Source organism: Fundulus heteroclitus, chromosome 15 (assembly GCF_011125445.2).
Source record: "Fundulus heteroclitus isolate FHET01 chromosome 15, MU-UCD_Fhet_4.1, whole genome shotgun sequence".
Classification (NCBI taxonomy): domain Eukaryota; kingdom Metazoa; phylum Chordata; class Actinopteri; order Cyprinodontiformes; family Fundulidae; genus Fundulus; species Fundulus heteroclitus.
Genome location: NC_046375.1, coordinates 26,522,186 through 26,547,520, shown reverse-complemented (window position 1 = coordinate 26,547,520; position 25,335 = coordinate 26,522,186). Strand labels below are relative to the sequence as shown.

Below are 25,335 nucleotides of genomic sequence, written 5' to 3'. Positions count from 1 at the left end.
TGCAGGTGTCCAGCTTTAAAACAACAGTTATTCATTCGGTACACAGACGTAACAAGCTGACAGACCTGTACCGAAAACAATATTCCTCCCTTTTTAATCTGTGTAGCGTTGAAAGCAAAATGCAAAAAGAACTTTGTTATCCGTCTGCTCCACACAGCAGTCAGTAAAAAAGTTAAAAATGATTTATTAACAAGCTATAGAAAACAGAAAGCTAACAAGCTAGGATTAGCCTAGCACTTGAGCTCTTACTTTAGCAAAGAGCGGAGCTGGGTGTGTCCAGTTAGATACGTTTAGAAACAAATTATGCTGCTCTGTGTGTTTAAGGTCACACATGGTCACATTACAGAGTTAACCAATGTTGGAGCACAAGGCTGATGCAACGTCCAGAAGCTAAAATTGGAAAAAAAAAACAACAACGTGTTGCTGTGTGGAAAAAAACAACAACACAATGGCGATACTGAAGTGAACTGTCCGGTACTGAGGAAAGGTAGTGTGCATTTACACTGATTTTAATGAAGTAACAGGTTTGGCTGTTTAAGTACAAAACTCCCATTCCTAAATGGTTCAGATGGGTGTTGAGGGCAAAGGGACTTCCTCACTGGCAAGTACTTTATATGAAAGTTGAACAAGCAGTTTGGCTGCTTCCAAAGATGGAAATAGACCACCAGGACAGAATATGTTTAACTCCCGTTTCATTTTTTTTTTACCAGCTGAACTTCTGACATTCAGATTTTTGACTTTTTATTGAATAAACGGCAGCAGATAAAATATATTAATACCATTTCCAACAATATTGTCAAACAACAACATAAATACACATGAAAGGGGGGAAAAAGAAAGAAATAACAGAGTGCAGCTAAAACAAAAGGGCCGACAGCACGTGTGAAGTTGTGTATTAACCACAATCTGATTCTTAAGGCCTGCATGAGGTGCTGTGTGCCTGGCTTCCCACTGACGGCTCTCTGTTAGGGTTAAAGCCATTTGTGGCTATGTTTCATTCATGAAGAGCAGAGAACCCAAGGTGCTGTGGTTCTGATGAGAACACTAGTTTCTTACTCTTTGACGCTGCTGGAGGAATAGGCTGGAAGCCCCCAGTGGGGTTGATGAAACTTATCCTCTTGGCCAGGTTGGCCACGTTGCTCCTCTCCCTCCCCTGAGGTTGGCTGGCCTCCTGTTTTGGCTCATTTTTGACTTCCTTCACCTCTTTGGGATCCTTTTTCAGCTCCTAATGAGGAAAACAGAAAGAAAGAAAGAAAAATAAACATTTCTACACTTTGACTTTAGGCAACATGTATTGAAAAATCCACTTTAGCTGCAACGCAGACAGAAGCATCAGAAAGAGGCTGTGGTCACCCGCGGCCCCGCTGAATGCGGTCAGGCAACATTTCATACAGGAACTGTGCACAAAGTGATCAAGTGCGTGCACGTCTGATGGCTTCCGTGGAAAGGGGACGTGGCAGCCAGGCCTTCTGAGAAGGGAAATGTCACACAGAACACACTCTGCAGCACGGTGTCGTAAAACCTTCAGGACAGTTATGCAAAATGTAGCTCCTGCTAACCATCAGGGTTAAGAAACAGAGCCTAGCGGTAAAACTGCTGGTAAAGTGGCTCATTCTATGAAACTCCCACACGAAACGCAAAAGCCCAAATCGCACCTTGGAATTAGGGTTTCCCACCCAGCTCAGATGTTTGGTCTAGGTTTGAATGCATAACAATACAGACATCCTGCGATTGATGCGGTGACTTGATAAAATTAAGTTTGCGACCGACACAAAGTCCAAGAGTGCATCATGGATGTTGCAATTTTGACCCCAAAGTTACACCGACGCTTTGGGTGGAGTGATGCAGTGGGGGGGGATCTGAGCTCAGCTGTGCTTTGAAAGAAGGAAGGGAGGCTTTCTGGAGATGAATCAGAATCAGCTGTAAAGTTTGAGCAGGCAAGAGGAATTTGACTTTGGTTCCATTTTGCTCTCAATAAAGACATTTTAAATATAAATATATAACATACATGATCTGTATTTTTAAAAAAGAGGAACATGTGGGTGGACTGCGGCTATATCGATCTGAGCACTCTGGCTTTTAAGTGCTCATCAGAGAGACAGCCGGGGGAAGAAACTGTCTGAGTCGGCAGGTTTTTGTAAACGGAGCTCTGTAGCGCCGGCCTGAAGGTACGGTCCTAAGCAGTTTGGTGTCCAGAATGCGTGGGATCTGCAGAGATAGTAGCTGTCTCTGTTCCTCACCCTGGTCCTCTACATGGCCTGGCCGGAGAGGTGAGCCCTAATGAGCCTCACTGTGTTTCTGACCACAAAGGTGGACCGACCAATCCAACCACCCTCTGCGTTACAGACGTGTCACCGTCCTGGATCAGACCAATCACAGTGGTCAGACGCATCAGCAGACGGGGGGCTGCCGTGCCGATGGCTCTTGTGCAGGAGAAGATGTTCCCCGGTCTCACCTGCCGCTGCCAGCCAATCAGGAATGTGGTGATCCACTGACAGGTGGAGGCTGGCGCTGTGAGCCGTGAGCCGAAGCACTCAAACAGGATCCTGGCGTACGTGGAGGGACTACTTTCCAGAGAGAGAGAAAAAAAAGTGCTTTCGTCCATAAAAATGGGTTCAGTGCTGTCCCCGTGTAAATGTGTGTGAAGGTGTGTGTGTGTGCGCAGTGACCTAGTTCATCATTTACTTCCTGGTTTACAAGTGCTGACATGAAGGTTCCACTGCAGAGGAAGTCCAGCTGTGTCTGAAACAGCAGGAAACATCATGACAAGTCCAGCTTTAGAGCTTTGTGCTGGGAGGTTTCTCTCCAGAAAACAAACAAAAAAAACAACTGAAGGCTAAACCAGCTACTCTTCTGTTGTTACTGTTGGCTGTGAGCTCCAATCACCACGCTACAGAGCGAGGCCTGAGCTTTCAGCAGGGAGAGCGCACAAAAGACTTAACAAGTACAAGCTTGTGCTGGCACCACGCCCGCGACACTTCACACGTGTTAATTATTTCAAAGAAAGACAGAACATATTGCAGTTCGTTTTCTGCCATCATCACAATGTGATCAGGCCAGACAGGAAGCATCCACTCTATGAGAAGACAGAAAAGCTTGTGATGCAGAACAAATGGCACATTCACAACAGGCCCTTTAAGGCTTTGCGTAGGAAATATTAGTTCATTCATAACATCCATCCCTCCATCCCTGATTACTTTAACACACTGCACAACAGATGAGAAATTTAGGCTTTAAAGCTTCGCAATATTGTCTTTCTTCTTTCAAAGATGTCTAGCATTACAGATGGCATTGTGTGCCGGCGCTGAAAACCTGTCTTCAGCGGGGCGACAATACAAGACAGTTAACAGCCGGATGGTTAGCATTAAATGAGACTCTTGGCGGTCTAGCCGAAACACTTCGAGATGAAGGCTCTGAAAAGCGTCGACTGATGGCAACTTTCCTTCTACTTTACCGTTATCAATGACTTTATGTTGGTCTCACCAAGACACACGGAGGTTTATGGTCTAAACATGTAACAACACATCGATCCACATCTACATATCAATTCAATGATTATTGATCCATTGACCCAAAAATAAAAATATCGAGCCGTATCGTCATTTTTTAACGTGAGTCTTTATTTTGAAATTCAGGCATAAGACTATAGTGAAGAGGTGATGTATTATAATTATTATTTTAAAATTAGAAGAGCACCTTTTTAATTTAAATGCCTGATACTTAGAAGAGCTTAGAAATGAAATGATCAAATCATATTTGAGGGTTTTTTTTGCGTTTTAAATTAATGTAAATAATAGTGTTAGATGGACAGATAATAGCGCATCCTTTCGATCGCATCGATCAGAAATCCTAACAGACTTTGTTATATCGGCAAATATCGTATGGCCATCCAAACAAATCCATACAACATGGTATCGTGACAAAGCTAGTGATTTGCACTTCTAGTATTCATAACTCTTATTAAGGAGTATGAATACTTCTGCAAGGCACTGTAAATGTTTAAGTAGGTATTTGATGATAAACAAGTGACCAGTAAAGCTGTGGGTTTGTTGTCTCCGTCCAACAACCTCTCTGTGGGTTTGTTCGGCTCTCTGGGTGTGCGTGTGTGTCAGCTGATGGGTAATAAAGCATAAAACCAGAGGGTGGATGTGTTCAAGGTACTCAAACGTCATTTCCAGGACTCTGTTTACTCACGGCAGGGTCTGAATGTCCCAATCACACGTCACTCCCCCCAGCACGCTCAGACATTTTTAAAAAAAATTAAAGTCAACCACACACTGGGTCAAGTTCAGATGAAGTAGGAACATCTGGCGTTACGCTGTAAGGATTTTCAGACATCGACAGATAAAACCGAAACCAAGACGTCGGTCAAATTACGGCGCCAAAAATATACGACCGCCTGACTGCCAAAGACACAACCTGAACAGAAAACGATGCCTTCCTTCTCAGCGCACACACACAATAAAAAAAATAAAAAAAAGGTGCAGAAGTTAAATCCTCCAGCTCAGGATCCACGGAGAGGAGGAGAGGGGATGGTGGTAGATCCAGACATACCTGCCAACGGCACGAGCAACTAAATAAAGCCTCCATTCCTCCAGATTCCACATTTGCACACCTGCCATGGCGCTAATAGCACTTAGTTATCAGTCAGACTTACCGTCTCCCATTCCCACATGTTTCTCGTCTCTTATATCCCTCGCTCGCTGGGACGCTGCGGCGCGTCAGACCACTGTCATGTTGCTGGGAGCAAAGTTCAACAGCTCCAGCCTTACAGGATTATTTGGCCGAGCCCGCCGGCTGCGGCAGGCCGCTTAGCGGATTACCTATCTCGCTGCGAGGATTAAAGGATCGAAAGAAGAGGAAGGAGCGCGCCGAGGGGGAGACGAGAGGAGCGGCCCGCAGCGGAGCGGGAACTGGCATCACAGCAAACATTCATGAGACGGGAGCAGAATCAGAGTCATCACAAAGCTCACTGTTATGCTGCCTGCAGTCCTTTTTGCTGTTCCATCCTGATTTATTTGTTTACTGCCATTTTCTTTATTTACAGACTACTTTTCAGTCTCCAAACTACTCATATATGAAGTTTAGCCTTTTATGCTTGTTTTGCTTTATATGAAATATTCTGGAAACAGTTTTATCATACTTCACCTTTATAGTTACTTACATCTGGAGCCCACTTTATCAAGTGACAGGACCGTTGTAGCATGTTTGTGGGTTTTATTTTGACAAACTGTATTGTTTTCCCATTCAGATAAATGAGTTCTGCGTTTCTGGCACCCCGACCAGGCATTAACATGGTAGACATTTGTTTTGTGGTATATAAAAGGCTAAATTAAATAAATAAAACATTCAAAAAGGTACAAATATGTTGGTTTATTGGGGTTTACTCAACATTTTGCTCTGGTCTTCCGGCACTGTGCACATATTTTAAAAAGGAGCTCCTGTTTAGCTTGTGCTGACTTTAAATTGATATCACTTCTATGGAGACTGCAGTAAAAGTTTTCTAAACATCTGTCACTAAAGAATCTTGCAGATAAATCCCTGCCGTAATTACGTAAAGCTTGTTAAAGATGTGAAATAGAGTAACCATCAACGCTCACCTGTGATTTCTGGCCCTCCATACTTGTATCAAAATCTAATACATTTTATTTATTTATATAGCCCATTCCATTTTGGTTACATTTTCACGGAAAAGGAAGTTGTGCTGTGGTGTTGACCGACCTCTTGTCTTCTGTGTTTCTGGCCGCAGCGCCTCCACAGGCGAGAGGGTGAGCAGGCTGGCTCGTTTGGCAAAGTTCAGGCTGAAAGCAAACCGCACCAGCTGAAAACTTCCAATTTGGTTCCCAATCGAACAGAGTCTACCAGACTATCAGGTGTAAAAGCCACGACAGATTCTGCTAAACTAAGTTTATTGAACCCTTATTGTATGTTTAAGCTATGAAACTGACATTCGCCTACAGAGTAAGGGTTCGACTAGTCCAGGTTTGTGAGACCACGGTCTAGAGCTGATCAGAGCTCGGGTTCCCTGAAAGCAGTGAAATAGCCCTTTAATCATGCTACCTTCACAGTCCTGGTGATCAGCCTCCCCCAGGAAGGAGACCAGAGAGATGGAGGCGCAGCAGCTACCTGACGTGTGTGTGTGTGTGTGGGGGGGGGGGGGGGGGGGGGGGGGCTCCTTTCTAAATTCCATTGTCCAGACCAGTTGCCTTGACGACAACTGTGATGAGAACATTATTAAGACGGGTGAAGTCAGAAATGTTGAGGCCTATTGAACCAGCTCTGACCCGATGCCGTCTACCGCTACCTACCAAACAGCAGGAAGGGACAGGTTCTCATCCTTGATCATTTATTTAGTGATCAGGTCATAATATTAGTGATTAGTAATAAAGCTGTTTGTCTTTAACCCGGAGGCTTTTAGAACAGCTTGTCCATACAAATCTTGCAGTCTGAATTCTGGACCTCTTAACTAACAACATGACCCAAACGGGCCAATTAAATGAGGTCCGGTCCTATCGGGTGTTACTATTCATCCTGTCCACAAACGGGTGTTAGATCAGGTGTAAAAACAAGGTCCTTCTAATTTCTGCAGATGGCTTATAGGGATAAGCAGAACAGCCATGGCCAAGTTCTGGACTGAGATGGGTCCAACCTTCAACTAAACGTATCAAAGAGAAAAGCTAGGATTTGCTCCATCTGTAACGCCTGGCAGCCGTTGTTGATTCAGGACTGAACTGAAGCCATGTGAGAAAAGTGCTCCAAAGCCTTTGATACTTCAGGAGGCTTTCTCACATCAGCCCTGAGAAAACCCAAATGATTTCTTTCTATTAATGCTTTTATTTGATATTTATTGTTTTCAACTGCTCAATTTCATCCTCGTCTGGGTCATGGTTGGTTTTTAATCCGTACAGGACATAAACTAACTCAAATTATTAAGTAGTCACGCAGACTAATGTAAACAAAAAGATAATATTGTTTTCAAGGGAATAACAATACAGGTTAATAATCATTTGGGCTGGACAATTAATCACTTTTGCAATAATTGCAACTATAAAAAACACAATTTCCAAATCGCAAAGGTCAACAATTTTTGACTACGTAACAATAAATGGATCAAACGCATCCTTTAGGCGTCTGTAATATGTTTAAAGTGGGTTTGCCTCTACATGGCAGGAAAGAGAGTTGCAGCAGTGAGATAATCTAATTTTATTATTTGTTTCAGAGTTTATATGATCAATACGTTTTTACCAGAAACCTTCAGGAGTCTCTCCATAGCATTAAGTACTGGTCAGACTGTTTAATACATAGACTTGTTTGTTGGCTGCACTTTATGTCCAACAAGCATTGATGTCCAACTCAACAAGCTACTGTCTTGAATAAGAATATTCTGACTAATGAACACTTTGCTTCTTATTTTAAATAGTCCATGTTTTAACATCTTTATCTACAGGCCATTTTTGTTACTTGTGGTTAATGCAGAGAAAAGTCAAATTTTAATCACAATCGCAATTATGATTGAAATGTATCGCAATTTAGATTTTTGGAAAAATCGTGCAGCTCCAATAACAATAATCATCTTTGTCTTTGCTGCATACATTGCAATGAAATTAGTCCTCTGCATTTAATCCATCCCTTAGGGAGCAGAGGGCTGCCACTGTGCGCTACCCGGCGAACATTCTGGGGCTAAGGATCTTGCTCATGAACCCAAAGTGGCAGTCTGTAGGAGTTGAACCCAGAACCTCCAGGATGGAAGCTGAATGCTCTAACCACTAGGCCACCACTCCTCCACACTTTGTCAGAACACAGCTTTAGCAAAAACTCCTTCGTTGTCTGAATTCACAGCTCCAAGTACGTCCAACTAAACAAAACAAGTCCTTCCTCGGGAAATGGCCAGAGGACGGACCGAAGGAGTCTGAGACCGCCTGAAAGCAGCAGATGTCTGGAAAAGGTTCTGAAATACTGACATGACCGTGGCCGTTTGTTTGGTTCCAGTTTACCGCTAAATGATGTCCAACCCTAAACACATGGAGCTCCTGCACCCTGCAGACAGGTGGGAGAATCCTCTCAGCTCAGACGGCCAATCAAACGGCGGCTTTTATAGCGACAGAGGAACTGCCGGCCAGCGGCACGCGGGGCAACCCGATCAGAAGCTGCAGGGAAGCCTGCTCACACTGCCCCACCTTAACAAAGTTGTCTGGGAAGACTCCTCTCCTCCCGTTGAGCTCTCCCTCCATCCAGCCCTCGTCGTCAGTGTGCCGCACATTCTTGATGATGTCGCCCGGCCGCAGCGTCAGCTCGTCATCGTGGAGCGCGTCGTATTCAAACTCCACTAAGACCTCTGCTCCAGACAGGGAGGGGGAGACAAGGCGGGGACACAAAGGTAAAAATATAAATGGTTAGCAAAACAAAAAACTAAAAATAAAATCTACTTTCAGTTGAAATTAAAAAGCCCGACACAGTTAAAATTATCATAAAGTGATCAATAACACTGATTCATTCTTCATTGTGGCTAGAAACATCCTGCATATTTCCTAGAAGGACTGATTAGAATAATAACCAACAGAAATCATCTAAAAAGTAACGTATCTTTAGGGCCATAAACCGCACCGGATTATAAGATGCACTAAATATTCTTTCCAAGTATGTAATATTCACTTCTTTATTTACCTGCTGGATTCCATAGTTTGTTATCATATGGAGAACACACTAAAACGCAACTTTTAGGAGGAATATGTCTTATCTATTAAATACTGAGACCTACAGCGCCTCAGCTCAGCACAGAATTCAAAGCTTCTGTCCAAAAATCTGTCAGTAATTTGAAAACTAGCTGCTCTGCGTATAAGTTACTTTGCTGAATGATTTTCGTTACTTTAACGGCGTGAAGCAGCTGGCAGAAAACCACTAAATATTTCCAAAGGCAACCTAAAGAGATGTTACTGTGTTTTAAAAAGAAGAAGAAGAAAAAAACAAGTAGAAAAGCAGAGAAAGTGGCTGATTCTGAGATTTTTGACCAGAACAACCAGTTCCTAAAGTCAGCAGCAGGTCTGGGTCACTTCGCCTAAATCACCATTTCATGCTTTTAGACTTTTCATCTGACCTTTCATACAGACGTTTGATTTTTATCTCAAACAATAATTTAAAGGGATATTCTCTAATCTGTTCATGCCTACTGTAAGGAAATGAGGTTATACAACTACAATAAATGTTATCTAGAGCTAATTTGGTTTTATCATTAATCAGCAAAACGCCATTTTTTAATCAGATTCAGTCAGTCCAAATTGCTGTCGGTAGAGTTATAGTCCAATAGAAAAAAAATAATGTACAACTACAGGAATTAGAGGAGAGTCCAGGAGGTCGGATGATTTTTTTACCTACATAATTTAACACAGATACCAAACGAATAAGAAATAAACTGACATGCAAGGGTTAATTATCTGGATACGATGTGGTTTGTTTATAGAAAAGACAAGTGGCTAAAATCTGGTAAAATGATGAACTGACCAGCAGCCCGCTCCCCAACACTGATCCACTTTGTTGTTACCTTTCTTTAACAGTGCTTTGTCATAAAATCAAATGGTACATTTTTACTGAACAGATTGATTTTGAATATTTTCATTTATTTGCTTTTTGTAGCCAACACAAATATTGCACAAAACAATGTTTTAACACACGCGCAGCTATATCCTACTAGATGAATTTCCCACCATGTACAAGATGTAAAACAGAGACCGAAGCAGACAGATTGTCTAACTGCACCCTAATTCATTCATTAACCGCTGCAAATAAACTGCTCTGATCTCCTGTTGCATTAAAACAGAGAAGGAACAAACTCCAGGAATGCTGGGTTAGTCCTTTAAAGTGCCTCTCTGACCAGCATCCACGTGAAATCACAAGCTCTGCGTTGCCTTAACAGAATAAAGTAGCATGACGCTGCAAAGCCTCCATGAAGTAACAGCAGCAGGCTGAAGGTGGGAGGGAGAACAGAAGTCTGCCCGGTCTTCTGATTGGCTGCATCCTCGGCACCCTGCAGGGAGCTGGCTGCTGCCGAGGTGTTCCACTACCATGTGGCTCTTTAACTGGCTCACCCAGCATGGCTGGCCTCATACCACACAGGCTCCAGTAACACACACTCCCACTGGAGTCCCAAACACACATTCTTGTTTTATATACTTACTGAGGACCTTGCCTTGACTTCCATTTTTATAAGCCTTTCTAAGGCCTTACCTTGAGCCTAAAAAAAAAAAAAGACTAATGGACACCACAGACCTAACCCTAACCTCGAAAAAAAATGAGGACCAAGAAAAGGTCCTCACTTTGGTGGTAAAATATGTTCACACTCAGTAGCAAGTACAAGTCTACACACACACACACAAACACACCTGTAGAAGTAATTCATTAACTCAAGATTACCTGCTGTTAAAGATGGCCGAGCTTCTGTTGCTAATAAAACAAGGTGTGTGTGTGTGTGTGTGTGTGTGTCTTTGCCCTCACTCTGACATCAAACCCTGGCACCGACACCGCGGCAGCCTGGGCTTACCTCCTAGAAGACGCTGACCCGTCGCCACAGAACTCAGAGCAGCGCTCCTCCTTACATCAAACATGGCGGTGTGAGAGAACCGGGGCGGTCCAAGGCGCCGGAGCCCAGCGCCAATACGGCCAACACAAAACCACCAAAATAAAGTGGAGTCTTACCACTCTTGCTCCAGACTATTTTTTGGGTTTTACGGCACTTTAAACACAGGAGATGGCATTTAAATGTTGATCAGAAATTGCTGACTCAGAAAAATGCTTCACTGTACTTTACGCACGCAGAAGACGCAGGCAGCTTGTTATTGTTTATCTTTCCGGCAGTGTGGATTTTTGCAGTCGTGGTGGCACAGAAGAGAAAATGTAGCATTCAGGAGGCTTTGGTAGGAATTAGGAAGGAGAGTCATGTTGACATAGAGGAATCTTCTGACTCCTCTCCACGGATTTTGAAGAGAACAAAGACGAGCAGCGGCTGATTCTAGACCTGCTTCATGAGTAAGTCGTATGGTTACTTTTTATTTCCAGCATCTTTAGGAAGGAGGAAGCAGGACCATGTGGTACAGAAATGACCGTGCATCTAACCGCTTCGGTTGAGGCCTCCTCTTCTTCCAGGTGAGAGTCTATTCTGCATACCATGGTGGTTACAAAATAAATGTCATTGCAGTATGAGCATTGTATTCCTATGCTTGTTATAAATCAGTGTCAGATGCAACTTTTGCTTTAGCCTTCCACTTAGATAAACACAGTCAAATCTAATCTTCAAAATATGTCTTTGTTTACCCAGTGACAACAGTGCAGGAGAAGATGAGGAGTATCAGCTACCTGCACATCGGCTACAGACTGCTACAAGCCCCGTGAAGCGCACGGTTGCATCTGCCCCAAGAAAAAAAGGCCAATCCCTGGGCGGGCGATTCAAGCCACCCCTCAGCCTATTGATGACAGCGAGGACATGTGGCGCTCTCCAGGTGAACCAGACACTGAGCCGCAGACACCTACATTTTCACCAAGGCATCCTCCTGGTGCCAGAATTGACACCACCAAATCACGGTCTCCTCTGAGCCATTTCAAACAACTGATTTCGGCAGGGAAGAAATTCAACAGGACACCTTAGAGTTCTTTGTTTTCTTAGCAGTTGCAGTGTTTAGTGGATTTGTGCTGACCTCTGGAGAACAAAGTCAAAAAATAAAATAAATAAATAAATGTATTTTTTATTGATTTTTTTTTTTTTTTTGGTTACAGCACATTTGTTTACAAGGTTTCATTTCATAACCGTTTCTTCCAGACTTGTTTACATACATTTTTTTGCTGCACATTTGTTTACTAAGTTTTTTAATGACAGCTTTATATTGATAACTTAGTTTTGCTCATGTTTATTAGATTTTTTTATTGATAAGGCTTTTTTCAATCAAACTTTTTGAGACAAAAGGACACGATTCTGCTCATGTTCTCTTCATTTTATTGATATTATGCTGAGACGGGGGTAATCATTTCTGTTGATTATTTTACCCAGGGTATTATGAAACAGGTAAAACTTATCAACAAATACTTTGTCAAATGCAGGAGTCCTACAATGGAAATCAGCACATTTATTTGACCAGATTCTCTTTTATGAAGTGAAGAAAACATTTGGCACAGTTTTGCCTATTATGGCACAGCTGTGCCAAGATCACAGGTCCGCCCGGCACACTGCTTCAACAATACGCTTCAACTGATTCAGTCCAGATTTGTAGCAGCTATAGTCAAGATGTGAATCTATAAAAGTATGAGGCTTCTTCTACAATTTCATGGTGCTTTGCAGTGTTTATTTTGGAAACAATTTAGGTTAAAAAATGGTTTCCCTTTGTTTATTCAAATGTTCTTTAATGCCTTCGTGTCACATAAATACTAACTTTTACACTTTATAACTTTGGAGCTGTACTTGATTTATTTCAGATATGTAATTTCAGGTGGAAATCGTGTAAGTGTAAGGGAGGCTGGGGTTATGCAGCAGGGCAATGATCCACCGCAAGTCAACTTCAAAGAAAAAGCTGAAATAAAAAGGTTTTAAGGTGACCTAGTTAAAGTCCTGACAAATGTGACAGAGATGCTGTGGCATGTTCTTAAACAGGCCATTCTTGCTTGAAACCCCTCTTACGTGGCTGAATTAGATCAACTCTGCAAAGAGGCGTGGTCTGAAATTCCTCCGCGGGGATGTAAAAGACTCAAGGCCTGTTACCACCAACACTGACAGGGAGAGATTCCACCTGCCGTTAGCTTTAGGGGGCAATTACATTATCCACATAGTAGCTTTTTCCCCTGTAATGAAGACGTTACGCTGCAGATTATATTTACTAGTCTCTTATTCAGATGTTTGTCTGATATTTAAATGCATTCAATGACCTGAAAAAAGGTTCAATCAGGAACCCAGTCAGGCCAGCACTGAACAGAGGTGTGGTCACACAACCTGACCTCCTCCTGAGATGACCAGCAATACTGCAAACTGCATGAAATGAAGGGATTTTGGCTTTAAAGGGAACTTGGAGCAACATCTCAATCTGCAGCCCAGCTGCTGGTATTTCACAGCGTATCGTCCCAACCCACGTGTAAAAACTAGCCCACACTGCTGGGAAACAGTCTAAACATGAGAGCCGACACGCAGCAGCGGCTGCGGACTGTTATTTTACTATCTGCTCGCACACAGTGAGAAGCGGTCTGCTGTGGTAAACAACAAAGACCATGCGAGCCTCAGACTGAGCCTCTGAAGCACACGGGCTGCCCCGCAGGTCTCGCAGACAACAACGCCTCAGCAACCGTGACACACCCAGCGCTCAGATGAACCTCCTACATCAAGCCAATAAGCTCCACCAAAATAAAATTCGGCTTCAGATTTTAGCCGGCGCCACGCGGAGGAAAAGGGCACGGGGCACAACAGCAGACCAAAGAAAGGGCGGCGGCGCCTAAAAGAAAAAATTATTTTGTATCGACTTGTGGCCCCAAAACCCAGTCTCACCCCAGACATGAATATGCTTCAACCTGAGCCTGTAGCTCAGGCTGGATGTTTAGGGTCAACGTCCTGCTGGAAGGTGAACCTCCGCCCCCAGAATCAACGGGTTTGGGCCCAGCAATCCCTTCCATTTAGCTCCATGGATCTCCCCATCAGTTCTGACCAGCATCCCCCACACCATGATGCTCTCTAAGGCATGCTGTGTCCAGGCTGAGGTGCAGCGTTAAAGCTGTCGGCCATTCGCAGCATTTTGAACGGAAGCTGAGAGGTTTAGGCCTCAGGTGACCCCATGGCCCTTTTTTCCCCACGCTTGTTACGTTCTCCAGACGGCTAGTGGAAAACGGCAAACTTCGAGTCGTTTTCTTCATGACACTCTCCCATAACGGCAAGATTGGTTGAGCGCACAAGAGATAGTTGGTCAACAGATTCTCCCACTGGAGATGTGGACCTCTGCAGCTCCTTAAAGGATCTTATCTGCGTAAAAAAAATTATTTTAAAGAAAAAAGTGCCCTTTTCATTTTGCTTCACCACTATGAGCCACTTTATGTGTGTAGTTAAGCCACTTTATGTGGGTCAACTACACAAAATCCCACTAATATACGCTGGAGTATGCAGGTTTTGAAAGGTTCATCTGCGGGGTTTGTTCAGGGCTCAGCTGAGCATGCTGGTAACTTGTTGGTACGAGTTAAGGCAGCAGGAACGCTACAAACCCTGACCACGGTGGATGAGGGCAGAATATGACTGGTGAGGCTTATTCCTAAATGTTTTGCATTTGGCCAAAAACAAAAAAGGCAAGCAGGACTGAGCTTCCTGCCCGCTCCAGCAGCGGTTAATCTGACCTCTGAGCTGGTCCGCGGGGGCAAACAGAGGAAAGGTTTGTGGGAACAGGGTAACCTGGGCTGAAAGTTTCCAGACTCGGACCAATGCCAGGGCCTTCAAGCTGTGTTTAGCTGTACAGATACTAGAGAATGACTGCATTCATGCAGTCTCGGCCACAGACAGCCATTGGGCCTCCAAAGGGATGTTTATGCTGAACACAAAGGGAGACGAGGGCAGCTTGCCCTGGCCATATGGACGAGGGTCAAATGACAGAGTGTCATCAGAGGAACTTTGAACTGGTTGCGCGCCAAGACAAGACAGTCCCTCATCACACATCTGAATAGATTTATTAAATCATGACACTCGACACCAAGAGGCTGCATAGCAGGAGGTGGAGAGGTCCTGCAATGAAAACTGATAAATGATGACGTCTTTTCCCCCGAACCCATCCACCCATCGTCACCACAATATCAGAGGGTGCAATATTTATGCCCCATAGACTGTCTGGGGTTAAATAGTGTTCTGAAGATGCTTTTCACGTCTAAAGTAACGTTTAGCCAGTTGGACGGAGATGTCCACCCAGGACACAAAGACATTTGCCAAAGGGTTAAAGTCACACATGAGAAAGAGAGGTCAAGAAGCCAATAGGCCCATTTTGCAGCTGAGATCGTCATGGCAATATTACAGTTATAGCCATCACCGGGTTGTCTAACATGGTGCCTTCCTGACAGGGAGCCACATGTGTCGGATACGGCCCGTTCAGTGACGATTCAGTCACTGTCCAGTCCAGCGTTCCTCCTGCCAATACTTTGGAGGGGCGCCACCCCTTCAACAACCACCTCTGCTGCCCTAGAAGGTCAAGTTACTGATATCAAATGTATTTTCTAAGAATGTTGATCACAGCAGAAGTCATCTAACGTTCTATGAAACAAACTGATCTGGTTTCGATGTTATTTTCACAACAGCGTCTTTTCCACCTCTCACCAGACGTGCCTCTGCCACACCTGCACTCGCAGGTGTTGTACTCTGCCCCTCCCAGGCAGGTTGGCGCATTATATCCCCCTCTGCCACATTCCCAGGGGAAACCCAGCCGTCTGTAGCTCTTCACCCCAACAGCAGCCCAGTGGTTTTCCGACTGGGCGATGGGAGCGCCCTCTTGAGGATGCCTGACGTGTCTGCGACAGCTGAGACCAAACTGCATCAGGGAGTCTGCTCCAGCTATAGGATTTGTACCGCTGTGGGAATAGCTACCTCACATACCCAGTGTCTCACCACCTCAGACACGTGAGCAACACTTGTGAGTGCGGCGAAGACAGGAATGGCATAGGGTTGTTTCTTCGGAACCGCCTGAATGGACCTTTTGGGTGAAACTGGGGAAACAAACAGCCTCCAGGCAGCGAGCTACTGGCTTACTTTCACGTTACCAAACCATGCTATGGGTGGCTGGCTGACACCAGACCTGTTGGGCTAAGCGGTTCCACAACATACCTGATTTTACGAGGCGGCAGCTAGAGGCAGTTTCATTTAAAGACTCTAAGCGCTGTGAGCGACAAAGTCAAAGCCAACTGGAGATCAGAGCAGCAAAAACAGCTGAAGACATGATGAGCTGACAGGGAAGGGGTGAGCGTGGCTGTGTTAACATTATTTTTGTTTAAAACACCAATCAGAGTCCTTTATCTGTTGATGCTGAACCTTAAACAAAACAAGTCCCAGTCTGACTGAGGTTCAGGATTGGGCTGCTGATGAATGATGTGTAATGGAGTCCTGGACTAAACTCCTGTGGGTGTAATGTTTGGGATATCGTCAGCTGCTCCTGTAGCTTTGTTCTGTGTTCAACCCCCTTGTCTCCTCTGAAAGCGTCACACAGCATGATGCTGCCACTACCGTGTTTCACGGTGGAGACAGCGTTTTCTGCCTTATCTGCAGGGTTAGTTAACCTCCACACTTAGATCTCCATATTTAGGCAAAAATGGTCCATGTTGGGTCTCACCTGCCCACAGAACCTTTCTTCATGGGTTTGCCCCACATGGCCCAAACTGCAAGCACCTCTTCCTTACGGTCTAGAACTGTGGATAGTTGTCTTTTCTCTGGAAAATTTCTCTGGCAGGAATAGCTCTTCCGGCCCATCAGTTGAACTCATGTTTCCAGTTTGGCTTCCTGCAGCGATTTCAAATTTCCCCCGTAAGCAGAGATTTGCTCAATGGGTTGAGAATGTTAGACGTTCAAGAGATTCCGTCACACCAAATGTTAAAGATGTTCCAAATTCCTAACAGACCTTTGTTTTCAACTTTAAAAAAAAAACACAGCAGAGCAACTTTTTCTCCTGGGCATGTTGAGGTTGAGATAAAGGGATGTCCTGGGCCTGCATGCCATTTCCAGGTCGCCTTGGTGCACAGCGGGAATCTTATGCAAGCAGGTGACAGAAAGGAGGAAGTTGCGGGGGGGGGGGGGGGGGGAGTCAGGAGGAAGGATAAGAGGGAGGGTTTACACGGAGCCACGCAGGCGAGCTGACTGCCAGGCTGAAGCAGCGGATCAGTCAGTCAGTCAGGGAACAGGAAACTCATAACTGCATTCCTTCCTGCTGATCGGAGGGTTAGCTGATACAGACAGTCCTCCACAGACAAATCCAGAGAACGGAAGGCCCGCTGCTGATCGCAGAATCCTGCTGGTCATTAGCAGAGAAAGGGAAATAAAACCTGCTGCGGTTTTCCTCCATATGCACACGCTCAGAAGCTAGGCTTGACCAACTGTATCCTGCAGACAATGGAGAACTAATAACCACACTGGTACCCAGAAGAACCGGAGGAGAGAGAGAACAGCGGCCGTGAGTGCCAGATGTGACAAAACCAACCATTACGGAGAAGTCTGGCATCGACGATGCTCGCTGTTACTGGTGTAAGGACGGCATGTAGGCTACAGAGGAGAGGAAAGAAATACAGGAAGCTTCAGTGAACAGAAGCATCAGAACCTTTAGGTGTCACTTGATCTGATTCTGTGTCGTACAATTTCTGACTTTTAGAACCAAACAGGGAAACAGAAGGCCGCTAAGCTGAAAACGATGGGTGGAATATGGAGAGCGGCTTCTTTTCGTTTCCAAACATGTGGACAGCAAGCGTCCAGTGGCTGCATGATGGGAGTCCTTCAGAAGAGCGGCCCGATAAAAAAGGCATTCGCTGAAAAACGTTGCCAGACATTAGGGCTGCACTTTGATATTGTTCAATAATGCGAGGGTGGTACTGATCACAATTAACCCATATCCACAGTGTAACTCTGAAGATAATATGAAGGCGTGTTTTGGGTTTACCAAAGAGCATGTTGGCAACTCCCCAAATGTATGGAGGAAGGTGCTCTGGTCAGATTAGACTAAAACTGAACTTTATGGCCACCAAGGAAAACACTGTCTGCCCCAAAGCCAACACACCCCCTCAGTGGAACATGGTGGTGGCAGCATTTGTTTTTCAGCAGCAGGGACAGGGAAACGGGTCCGAGTCGAGGCAAAGACGGACGGTGCTGAAAGCAGGGATGTTTTGGAGCAGAACCGGAGTCAGTGGAGATTCAGCTTCCAGCACGACAACGACCTGAATCATCCTGCTAAAGCATCACTCAAGGGGAAACATTTAAATGTACTGGAGTGGCCTAGTCAAAGTCCAGACCTCAATCCAATTGACAAACTGTGTTTAGACTTGAAGATCACTGTTCACAAAGAACACCATCCAGCATTGAGAAGCAGCTGAAGTTTAGCCCTGAGGAATGGGCAGAAACCCCAGAGGCCATATGTGGTGAGCTCAGAGAGGCCGATCCAAGACACCTATAGCTGCAGCTGCTGCAAAAGGTGGTTCTACAAAACACTGGCTCTAGGGGGGTGAACAATTATGAACGCTGAGGTTCTCTGGTATGTTGACTTGGTTCTGCCAGTGTTCCTCTGGTCTATCCAGATCTTCTGCAGCCAACTTTAAAGCTAGGGTCTGCAATTTTTTCGGAAGTTTCCCCAAGTCCCCTCTTGAATAACTGCGCATGTGCACGACCTTCTTGCCTCACTTTAATTAAAGATTTCTCCCAAATCCACTCTGGTCTGATTTGCTGAGTCCTTCTCTTCTTCTCATAAACATGAACACACTTCGCTTCTTGTGACTCTCAGCCATGTTCAAAGTCTACGGTGAGAGCAGCAGAGCTACAACGAACGGCTAACCACTAACCTAGCCGCTAAGCTAACCGGATACTTGAACACCACAAGTGCGCATGCGCAGCCAGCGAGCGGAAACAAGGAAGGAATGAGCATGGACGCTGGTTGTACGTGAGCTCGTCAGAATGATTGGCATGTGGGACAACCAATAGACAAGGAGATTCCTCCTGAACTTGAGGGACAGAGTGTATAACACTATGGGTGAGAGCAGGAACAAAGCTCTGACAAATTCATGCCCTTTGGACCGAACGGCAGAGAATGGTTAGAGCTTTCACAGGCCTGCAGCTCCCACAGACAACGTTTTTTTTTTACCTCCTTTTCGGTGAGTACATGGATTGACTACGTTCAGGATGGAAGGACGATTTTACCCAGTATACCAAAACGTGTTTCTGAACAAGATTACCAACTATAGCTTTAAATAAGCATCAACACAGCAAGCTTTTCCTTCAGCAGTGGAGTCTTGTGCAGTCAGTGCCTTACTTTTTGTTTTTTGATGGGAGAACTGTGCCTGCTGTATTCAGGTCTTTCTCAAGCTCTTCAGGAATGCTCCTTGGCTCTCATATTAATTTCCTGTGTCAGAGATCTTATGAGGGCCACCTGGTTATGGCCGGTTTAGGGGGAAATTCTGCCACTCCACATTTCCTGATTATAGCTCCAACGTCACTCAATGGAACATTCAGAAATAGGGTGATCCAGCTGTAACCAGTTGTGCTTTAATAACCTTTTTAAAGGCCACAAGTTAAATAAGAAACCTGCTGCTATTAATATGCAAATAGAAGTAGGAATCTTGTCTAAATACTGAAAGATTCAGTGGGTATTCTCTGCTTTCTTCGACTTTTTGTGCCTTTTCTTCATGAGTTCCAATACTCACCCCCTGGGTTATTCTAATTTTCAACCATGACTTTATTTGTGGACTAATGTCTTTTGACTCTTCTGCTTGCGTGGTTTACTCAGGTGACCGCCAACAACACAAAACATCAGAAATATATTTACCATGCGCGACGGCGGAACAAGGGGCGGAAAAAGGTGACGTGCGCGCAGAGACGTCGGTCCACTTAAGCATCAAGATCTACATCAGAGGCCGCCACCAACTGCAGTCAAAGTCCAAACAGGTGTATTGTTGACAGGCAAGTATGTGTAAGAGATTGTAAGTTTAAAAAAAAAAAAAACTTACAATCTTAAGTTTAAAAAAAAAATAGAGCACCAAAGCAGCCCTGTGTGCAATTCTACACAAAATGATACTGTGATGAAAACTGAAATGTACTGTACTGAGCAGCTCTAGAGGTAATGCTCACATATTGAATACCTGCAGATAAAAGTGTGACAAAAGTCCAGTGGAGGCTTCCCTTGATGGAGGACGGCTGCATTTCCTAACGCCCTGCTTGTTGCGGCACACTCTTGACAGCTGGCTGTGTCTGAAAGCTGACTTTAAATAAAAAAAAAACGACTTCCATCGAGACGGTTTCTCAACAGTAACATGTAATTACTGCAGAAGGCTACAGTGACAAACAGGAAGGTAGCTTTACCAGGTTGCAATACTGACAAACAGGTCCGCTTTACAGGCACAGTTAGAGACAGGGTAGACCGGACATCATTTCTACGCTCCACATTCACACCGCTTTATTAAAAGAGCAAAATGTAATCACCGCTGGAGACGTTCGTTACAAGAACAAAATACTATAGCGGTGCAGATAGGAACAGGTGCCAGATTTCACAATTAAATAACCAAAAAACAGGAAATGCTTGGCATTATCGACTCGTCCTATTTGTTATACTGCAAAAAAGACCACAGACCTTTAAAAAAGGCAAAAAACATTTGATTGATGTGCAACTGGCTACAATTATGGGTGGTGTGCACTGTATAGCCAGGCTGAGTTAAATAAGAGTAGAACTTATTAGGCATTGGCTCCTTCTGCTCCTTTTCAAAGTGGGGGAAAAAGTGGCACCTACATGCTAGATTTGCTGATGGCATCAACACACAACAGCAGGTCAGGCAAAAACCGAACGGCTAGATGGGAAACGCACCGACGGGGCTCGTTCCCACGTCTCTCTCTGCACCGGGGAAACAGGCGGAGGTGCCGGCTGAGAAATATCCACTCTGGCTAATAAAACACAGAGAGGAAAACTAACCTGGAACAGACACGTCACTACTTTAGCTGCAGAGAACTGACTGGATTACACACTTTCTCTTTATTCAAAGCTTCATTATAGAGAAAAAGGCTTCTGCCTCCGTGTTCCAAAATAAACTGAAGTAAGGTCCAGATGTAGGGGGCGTATGGCTTGACGCAGCGTCAGAACCAGACGGAGTCCACGGAGGGTAAATGGGCCATCGTGTGCTTCGCCGTCTGTGGAATAGCAGTGAGCAGATATCGGCAGATGAATCAATGAGGCCACTTCATCAGCTGCCCTCCTCTGAGCAGTAAAACGCCGCCGCTCTCTGACGCGTGTTCGTGTGACGAGACCTGGAGCAGGTTTCCCTGTGCAGGAACAGCGGCTGACTCACCAGATCTGGTAGATTTCTCCCACTCTGCAGATCAAAGCCCCGATAACTGCAACGTGAGGGAGCTAGCGCGCTCTACGTTAGCACTGTTAGCTGTAGGTGTGCGTTTCAGCCCACCTCTTGCCATAGCGAGCCGGATAAACGGACATTTCGTCAGATCAGTTAACAGCTGGGTGGGAAACCAACGCCGGCCACAGGTGGGTAAATATTAGCTGAGGCCAGGTGGGGCTGGCTTTAATGTTCAAGCTGACATGTCTGGCTCCGGTCCGGCTGTTTGGGGCACTCTGAGCTGTTACATGATGACAGGCATCAGGGTAGGTGTGTATTCCAGCTAAACCTTATGAATCTCTTCACCTCCAACTCCGCGCCTCGTCTTTATGGAGTAGCCGTACGGCCCAGACCGACGCTGTGGTGATGTTTGTCGTTCTACTAGTCAGCCCAGACTAGAGCTGGACGATAAGTCAATAACAATATGTATCGATTGATAGACGTATATCGATGATAGAAAAAAAGGTGAGTAAAAAGTTCAATAGATTAACAGTTTTCCTTCCTTTTGCATTATATCCATGTAGGTTAATATTCCAGTCATCACATCCTCCCAACCAATCACAAATGCAGACCCAGGACCGCACCGTCACTAAGCTCCGCCCCCTTCAAAGGGTTCAGAGAGCACGCTATGTTCTTTTTGAAAAACTTGCAGGTTTAGTAAACGCTGATTGAATAAAGGGTTGAGTTTGAATTCAGTGTTTGTGAGTTATGTATCTAAAAATTGGTCGCTAAGCAACAGCATAAAATATATCTACGGAATTTGTTGCTAATTATCGATATCGGTCAATATGATTTTTTTCCTGTATCATCCAGCCCTAGGCCAGACCTTCCCTTTTCTTTGAGTTGCCATAGATGCGCTTCACCTTCATCAACTGTTCCGTTACTTTTAAAACGCAGTATACAGAAATTCTGTAATGGAAGGTTATGCTGAATTTGAGGCATTAATTAAAACACCTCAAAGTCTGCTAAAGCCAGGAGAGAGGGCTGGCAGAAAGTAGCAGACAAATTAAATGCATAAATACTGTCCATGGTAGATGTTTCTATCACTTTCTACAGTATGTATGTTTGCATCTTAATAATTTCATATTTACTTTGTTCTTTTATGTCAGAGCCTCCACGGGACCCACTAGAACATGGGGACAAGTAAATGTGAAATACAAGAATATTTTACAAAATGGTAGCCTTTAATTATTATACTTTATTTTAAAAAGCAACTTCTTCCTCTTTTTTAAAAGCCACTGTTAAATGATGTGTTTGCCACCAAGAAAAAGGCTAAAAATAAAATAACTTTTATTGCATGAGGCACGTTTCACCCTTTTTCTTTCACAAAATGACACATAGTGGCATCCGTTCCCTATATAAATGGCATCTTCAACAAAAAAATTAGTGTTTTGACCTGAAAAAACACAAATTAAGAGGAGAAATTGAACTCCACAACTTGAAAAAGAGAAAGATTGCACTAGAGATCGAGTTGCTTCAAAAGGACGTTCAGAGTAAGTTCTAATACACCATTTGACAGTAGTATTGCTGACTTTACATAACTTTCTCTTACTGCAGGCAAAAGATGACTTTCTGGCTTTTCTTTATAAAGAATTGTTTAAATAAAACGACAGGAACTCTTGTGCCGGTTTAAGCTGGCGCACATGTTGCTATGACAACCAGTCCAGGATGTCTTTCGAAGAACCAAACCATCCAAAATCATGCCAAATCGTCAATCAAATCCAGGCCCAGGTTTTTTTTAAAAGTTTGTTAAAAAAATTTACTAACATCTGCCGATACCGATGTTAATGCCGATATATTGTAAAGCCATACTATGAATGATCCACTGGCCGAGATGCAAGATAGCATCAGATAATAAATAATAATAATAATAATAATAATAATAATAATAGCCTGCAGAACTTACATATAACTTTATTGACTTTCTATGTTCACGTTTGTCATTCAGCTGATTTTCACCTATGCCTGCCGCTTGTAAACTGAACTGTGCTTTATCTGTATTAGTCAGGAAATGCTTGATCAGCATGTTTCTAGTGAGGTTCAAAAACTCCCCTGCTTTTTAGTGCGCATTAAAAAAAAAACATATCAGAGGAAAAGTTTTAAACGCACCAACTTTTTCATAATCTAAAAAAAAAAAAAAAAAAAAAGCCAAGACAGCATGGAAACGGGTCCACGGGCGTAAGGAGGACCTTGGTTTCGAGCCAACTGCATGTTTTTTTAGAAGTGGAAGCAGAGATCCTGTTTGAGGAATGCGGCCAAACAAGCCGTGTGAAGCAGGGTGAATGAACGCCTGGGCCACACAGTGACAGCCCGGACATGTTCAAACACAACCGAGTTAACCGCAGCAGAGCACACCAAAAACAGGGATCAGCTCATCCATCCATCCATCCATCCATCCATCCATCCATCCGCAGGCAGGAGTGTACACCTGCTAAAGAAAGCCCTGTCTGCCAGCCTCTGTTCCGCTTCAAGCATTGCTTTGACTGAACATACCAGCAGCTGAAAGCAGCCAAACTAGGAACCTGTTCCACCACATAGCTGGCACCTTAGGCAAGAGCCCGGAGAGCACAGGCACAACATATGCAAAAAGGTGAGAGGGGGGGGGTCATCCTTTGACAGCACGCCAACCCAGATCAAAACACGTCCTCTGGATCCTGCTGCGGATGCGTCGATTTAAACACACACACACACACAAAAAACGCACCGCAAACAGCATGTGTGCGTTTACGTAGATCTGTGGGCAGATTGCGACAGACAGATGCTGTTCCCACACTTCATTCTGGGGAGGTTCTCCGTGGGATCGGACTCCCTGATTCCGCCCACGAGTTCTGACATTCCTGTCCCGGTTGGATTTACCTATCCGCGGCATCGGCCTTGGAGGCGAAAGTCCAAAGAGGAAGTGCACCTTGTTAGCCCAGAGAAGACGTTCAAGTTTCCCCCTCCCACCTTATCCTCTAAACTTCGGACTGACCGGGCAAAGTCGGGTGGGGAGGGGGGAAAAAAAATAAAGAAAACTGACAACTCGGGTGGGTTTTCGGAGATTCACCAGAGTTTGCAGCGGCCCAAACCGACTCCGATGTAAAGAAAGTCCCCTAGAAACGCCATGAAGCACGGCCGAATCCCGGGATGGAGCTGGCGTTGTCCTGCGAACGGGCTGAGAGCTAGCTGGCTAAGCTAACCAGCTAGCTCCGGGCTTTGCTAACTTTAACACACGTCTTCCAGGAGCGAATGGAAAATAACTAAAGACGCTTTCTTTAATGGTTTTGCCTCTTGGGCCAACGAGTCTTCAAGAGAGTGACATGAAAATTTATATTAAAAAAAAAAATAGGGCAGCGTCAAAACAGCAGCGCCACATCAGTGGAAAACTCACCCATTCCTGTCTCTCGGAACGCCCCGCAGACTCAAATGTTGGGAATCTTGCTCACAGCTAGTAGGCTGCCGTCCAGGTAGGCACGAGCGGCCAGTCGGTGGGTCGAATTACCGCCGAAAACGAGCTAAACCAGCCTTACATCCATCCGTCCGAGCCCCCAGCGGCGGTCCAGTCCTCCCGAGTTCTCTTCTCTTGAAGATTACAGTGCAGGAAGTCAGCCAGGAGTCTCCACCTTTCTTGGACTCGCCTCCGCACACGGGCGCTCTGCCTGCTTCCTCCGCTCGCAGCCTGTTCTCGTGCCTGCCTTGCTCTCCGAGACGCAGCGGCCGACTCGGAAACTTCGCGAGGTTTCGGTCGGGGTGGATCAGCGGGAGGACCAGTCAGTGGAATGTTAAACCTCCATCCCGCTCAGCGCGTACAGTCAGCCGGCTACTGCACGCGCAGCGGCACGCAGGACTGCGGGTGACGGACGCCGCTTCAGCCCCCCAGAGCCGGCCCCAAATTACACAGGGCCCTGGGTGGGACTGGGATTTGGGGGTCCCACCTTTTAAAGTCTAAGTTCAGAAATTTAAATACAGGATGACAAATGTATAAACACATATACATTTGTGTATATTGTGTACATATATATACCCCAGTGAAGAGTTATGATTTTAGTCAGACTTGCATTTTCTGTCTTTTTTTTTTTTTGGCTACCAAAACTTTTTAAATGTTATTTTTTTCCAAATCTATTCATAAAATGCAACTAAAAATTATTATTATTATTATTATTATTATTATTATTATTATTATTATTATTATTATTATTATTATTATTATTATTGTACTGGAATGTAGCTTCCCAATTTTTGTGACCTGGGTTCTGTTCCCTGGTAGCATGTGTCCTTTTGTTTGGGAGAGTGGAGACC

General features: G+C 44.7%; 1 protein-coding gene across 8 annotated transcripts in view; it reads right to left on the bottom strand.

Moving 5' to 3' along the window:
• Positions 1–24,874, bottom strand: part of LOC105919022 (CD2-associated protein) — a 75,803-nt gene extending 50,929 nt beyond the window's left edge. For 4 of the 8 annotated variants that reach the window (XM_021311543.2, XM_036147088.1, XM_021311545.2 and 1 more), the window contains exons 1-3: positions 24,428–24,874; positions 8,178–8,335; positions 1,057–1,225 (exon numbers count right to left, since the gene is read on the bottom strand). In XM_021311543.2, the coding sequence (XP_021167218.2) occupies positions 1,057–1,225; positions 8,178–8,335; positions 24,428–24,431 (331 nt within the window). In that variant the 5' untranslated portion in view covers positions 24,432–24,874. Of the gene's footprint in view, positions 1–1,056; positions 1,226–4,657; positions 4,721–8,177; positions 8,336–24,427 lie in introns of those variants that run through there. The other 4 variants (XM_021311544.2, XM_021311547.2, XM_036147090.1 and 1 more) reach the window with 2 other exon arrangements.
• Positions 24,875–25,335: the final 461 nt, after the last annotated feature.